Source organism: Macadamia integrifolia, chromosome 9 (genome assembly GCF_013358625.1).
Source record: "Macadamia integrifolia cultivar HAES 741 chromosome 9, SCU_Mint_v3, whole genome shotgun sequence".
NCBI lineage: Eukaryota > Viridiplantae > Streptophyta > Magnoliopsida > Proteales > Proteaceae > Macadamia > Macadamia integrifolia.
Window position 1 is genome coordinate 35,638,413 of NC_056565.1, and position 5,345 is coordinate 35,643,757.

General features: G+C 34.7%; 1 protein-coding gene across 1 annotated transcript in view; it reads right to left on the reverse strand.

Moving 5' to 3' along the window:
- Positions 1 to 1,842: 1,842 nt before the first annotated feature.
- LOC122089215 (ER lumen protein-retaining receptor) overlaps positions 1,843 to 5,345 on the reverse strand; it is a 21,569-nt gene continuing 18,066 nt past the window's right edge. The window contains exons 2-6 of the mRNA XM_042658771.1: positions 4,744 to 5,009; positions 4,467 to 4,582; positions 2,965 to 3,038; positions 2,299 to 2,362; positions 1,843 to 2,205 (exon numbers count right to left, since the gene is read on the reverse strand). Of these exons, the coding sequence (XP_042514705.1) occupies positions 2,169 to 2,205; positions 2,299 to 2,362; positions 2,965 to 3,038; positions 4,467 to 4,582; positions 4,744 to 5,009 (557 nt within the window). The 3' untranslated portion in view covers positions 1,843 to 2,168. The remainder of the gene's footprint in view (positions 2,206 to 2,298; positions 2,363 to 2,964; positions 3,039 to 4,466; positions 4,583 to 4,743; positions 5,010 to 5,345) is intronic.

Here is a 5,345-nt window from a genome sequence, read left to right on the forward strand (position 1 = left end):
ATCCTAGCACTGACTAACCTGTCCTTAAGTTTGTTATTTTGAATTAAGTTTGTTTTCAAAGTAAATAATTTAGAGGAAAATGATTGGACAAAAGTTTCCTTGAGGAAAGTAATTAGACAAGTTTTTCTTGTCGGGACTTCTAATACTACTACGTGTAAGGATCAAATGGTAAACCTGATCTTTGGCTACTTTTTCGTGTATTTTAATTTCTTACACCCATGTTAAATTTTTAGATTTTTCAATGATTTGTTTTGCCTCATGCAACTCTGTTTTAGCTGAAGTTAGACATGTGGGTAAGGGTCCCCGGGGTCTGTATGTCCACATTATTTCAGCCTAATCAGATACGCCATTCTGTTTTAGCTTGAGTTTGACATATGAATAAGGGTCTTTGGGGTCTACTCTGTTTTAGCTGAATTTTGACATGATTGATAAGGGTCTTTGGTAAGGGCTTGATTATGTGGACTTCATTACAGAAAACCTTCAAACTATAAATTTTATTTGGTTAAAGGTTTCCAACATTGTTGTGCAAATATGGTCAACATTTTAGCCGTTTGATATGAATACTTGATTCTCGTGTGCATATCCAACTGCTGAATGCATTTCATATATGACCGTGAATGAAAAGTGGCTCCATTTTATTATGTTTTTTTTTTTTCCCCATTTTGACACGTTTTGGATATACATATTTTTATTTTATTTTTATTAAATTTTTTTTTTTTAAGGTTTTTGGATATCCATGAGTAATATGACTAATAATCACATTTGAATATGATTTCAGTGCGAGAAAGATTCCAGCCATATGATGGGGGTGGAGTCTTCTATGAGTGCTAATAAAATTACTTCATTATTTTGAGAAAAACACCCTGAAATTTGAAATGGATGTTGTTTTTCAATCGTTATAAACTTTCAACACATTCCATCAACATTTTACGGCAGAACAAAGGATCTTTGGATATATGCACATCCTCAAATAAAAAGAAAGGATCCAATCTCATACTAACATAACTGCTATAGGTACATCTTCAAAGATATTTCCCTTTTTTTTTTTCCGGAAGGAACTAAAATAGATGCTTATGTTTGAACTTAATCATAATTTTTAATTAATTCTAGTTCTCCTACCAGACAATTGTCCGTAAAGATATTGGTATTGTTGGTACCGGATAAAAAGGTGGAGTTTCTTGAATTTGAATTTGAATTTGATTCGGATCGATTATGTCCAATATGTATCAATATCAATATCAATCATAACCTTTTTTGTTAACTAAGGTGTCCGGGCCAACTTTCACACACCCAGACTAATCCTTGAGGAGACTAGCGCAGCGATACTGAATCCTAGAACTAAAAGTATGATAAGATACTCTGCTAATAGTTACTACCTAATCAAGGAACATTCATGGCCCCAACAGCGATGTTTTCCCATTGCGGGAAATGTGTGCTCCACATGCTACTAGGCCAACCCTGTTTTGAATACACCCCAGTGTGGCCATGCAACCTAAGATGTTAATTCAAAGAAGAATGCCCATCATGAACCTAAGATGTTAATTCAAAGAAGAATGCCCATCATGAAGTATAAATTCATCTTTTTCCAGTTTTGTTGATAGCCTTGGCCAGGTTCAACTTCAGCTATATATGAGAGCCCCAACCTTTTGAAGATAAAAATAGAGATCCATTATTACTTGGGATGTGCATGTTGCTTAAAAACTCAATACACAAAAAGATCCAGTAGAAGGAAGAAAAAAAGAACTAGTGTCAGCAGTTAGCTTTAGCCAATAAATTCTAAAATTTGGGTATCCCACAGAAATCCTCAACACAACATTTCTGAGGGACTGCTGGTGACACCGATTTGTATAACAGAATTTGAAATTTAAGCACTAGAATACAACAGAATCATTCCAAATGTTTTTCCGTAACTCCGAATATTTGTCGATACAGGATTTCCAGAAAAGAATATGTGCTCTGATTCTTATGGCAGCAAAACATTTCCATGATAGGAATGGTATTCCATGCTTAAACCCTCCTTAAATAACTAAATGAACAGTGTCCCCATGTTAAAACAAGAAAATGAGGACAAAAGAAATGAAGCTCAAGAATGTGTGATCAAACAAATACATATATCCATATATGCTACACTGAATCCTTAAGATGCTGATAAGATATTGAAGACGAACTCAAGCTGGTAACTGGAGCTTCTCGTTGTTCTTCCAGCTGAAAATTGTTAAAAGGAGATTTTTATAAAATTTATTATACAGAAATATAAACATATGTTTAAATCCACTTCAGAACAAACAGCATATATACCTTTGGAAGTAATAATAAAAGAAATCAGCATAAAGTAATGTCTGAATGAGCCCAGCTATCCAAGCTGCAACAGAGAAAGCATTCATTACATGTGAACTGACAGATACGAAACAGGAAAAGAAAAAAAAAAAAAGGGAAACACAGGCATACCAAGTCGAAACCAACAGCCCAATACAGGTACTTTATGCTTTATGTCGCTATATGCAATATGATACAGGTAGTCTTCAGTTTTGAATATCATTATGACAAGATTACCCCGGATGAAATACTCAAGGAGGAATAGTTAAAAATGGAAACATATTGGAGTCATCCACTCAAGAGACCTTCTCGTGGACGTAAGTGTACTTGTTTATTTACTTCAAGCAAAAATAACTGAAGGGTAATGCTAGCCCAGGTTTGACAAGAAGTTCAATGGTCTGACTGATGACAGTGCCTGCCACAGCACTCATCCACATCAAACATTGAGAGACGCTTAATGTTCCTTGAACAAAGTGCATCACTGACCACTAAATATCTGCAATCTATAATGTTCAGGAAGTACACAATACATTGCAGTAGGCTGTCAAGATACACTTTTTTTCTTTCATTTACTTTAGAAACATAATCACACATGTGATGCGGTGTGTGTATGCGTGTAGAGAGAGAGAGAGAGAGAGAGAATCATACTTATCCAGTGGACATAATGTGTCTCAGTGAAGAAACGATAAATCCAGTTGAGGATGTACAATGCTCGGTATGCACTGCATTAAAAGAGGCAGAAATCATAAAACAGCTGGAGATATTCTTTCTGAACATAAACTATGAAGGCTGAAAATATTAATATGTATAAGTAATCAGTGTGATCAGGAGTGATAGGTTGCAAGTTAAATGCATCAGAAAGACAAGCAAATGGAGAGTTCAATTAAAGCAAAAGACAAGAATGTTAAGATCAACAGAAGATAATGGATAAAAAGGGAAGTCAAGGGAAAATATGGACAGTTGAGTACAGTTATATGAAACCTTGGTGACAGTCCGCCCAACCCCCACCCCCCCCTCCCCAAAAAAAAGAAAAAAAGAAAAAAACTAAATATGTCACACCAAATTTTTGGGCAGTTTTACATAGACAACATTCACATGTATATTGTTTGTGGATGTGATTTATTTTTTATTTCTAGATCTGTATTCGCTACATTGTTTTGCTCAACTCAGCTAGCAAACGGTTACTTTTCGACAAAATGAAAAAGGGGGAGGGGGGGGGGGAAGTCTTAGTGTGTTGATACTTGATAAGATAGACTAGAACAATGTAACAAAATTGCCACAGAATTTTTTTCCCAAGTTCACCAAAATAACTATTGAAATGGAATCATTACATATTGCACCAGTAGGAAACTAATTATATTTTGAATCATTTGAAGTGTGAACAACATAAAGGAAAGATAAAGAACCTAAACCATCAATGTTTCACAATTCACAAGTGAAACATTAAATAAATGGGTATAACTTAGGAAGGCTTTCCTACACGAACCATCAGTTTTTGAGCCACAAGGATGCCTCATCTTGATGAATCAAACCTTTGGGTATATAAAGCACCCATTAGGTAGTCTACATTCAAATATTGTGACCTATCTCAAATATATGGTCCACCAACTATTTGATTTTCTCTCATGCATTTTAAGCCTTCAAATTAAGATTAAATCAATAAATGATGACTGACGTGACAATTCCACCCATTAGATAGATAGAGGACCATGTGGATAATTGTGAAGTTTCAAGGCCAAAATCAACCATATATGGCTCACCATATATTGGATCTTTTCCCTAACCATTTAATTCTTAACCAAGCTTGACCAGTTGATTGTGGATAATGGTGACATGAGTCGATGGTGATACAGATAATATAGCCACAAATCTTGAGATCCAAATAATAAAACACATGGAAAATTTTTATGGTCGTCTAGGAAAGGTTGTCTAACGGACTCTGTAAAATATTTCCCATATAAATAAATCAAAGACATTTATGACTTAAAGAAATTTTCCAACTAAACATTAAATACATCACATGACCATCACAGGAAACAATAAAAATAAAAAAAGCTTGATAATGAGAATCATTTATTAAAAAATAAATAAATAAAATAAAATACTTGTCACAATAAATTAACTAATAAGAATTGAGGATGGTAACTCACCCCAAAAGAAAAACATATTGCCCTGTCAAATTGTCAATGTTCCTGGTCCTCTGCAGCAATACCAGCTGAGGAAGTATGGCAACAGCCTCCAAGTACAAGGAAAATGTCCACATTACCTGCTCCATTGTTGCAGACAGGTCTGGTATGTAAGAAAGGGAAGGAGCGAAGGGGATGAAGTAGCTTAAAAGTATAAAAATGACAAGAAGGAAACAATAATAAGGGCAAACTGTAAGCAGAACTATCCATCAACAACTAAGCTGAAAAGACTTGCCAATACCTCCTTAAAGGTGAACTTTTCATTAATAACAAGGGCCAAAAGTAGGCAAGGCAGTACAAGGTAAAAATGGCGAAAGGTGTCTTGGTCTTTATCATAAGATCGACGGACAATCTTGTGGCGCCTTATGTACCAAACAATTGAAAACGAGCTCCCCAAGAATATTAACTTCATGGTGGTATTATATAGTGAGATAAAGTCGGTAAAAATATCCAAGTACCGAGCAACAAAAACAATGGTGTAGAGTTCTTGAGTCTTCAACGATATGCCTGCAATAATGATGTCAGAAGTCATAGAATATACACAAGTCCCAACTGCTAATTACAGCCACAAGAAGACCCTTGACATGGAAAAGAGGAGAATGCATAACAAATATTTCATAGAAAAATGTCAAAATTGACTGAAAGAACAATCAATTTCTTATACATAAATAAGCAACAAAGGAGCCTCAACCACAAAAACCTCAAAACTCATATTTTGTAGTTTGGATAAGTAGCATCAAAATCCATATCAAAAGGATTCCATATCTCAAAGCAAATTTACCGGAAATTAGCAACTACATTGGACATATTATAGTCTTGAAATTGTCTTTTTTTTTTTTTTTT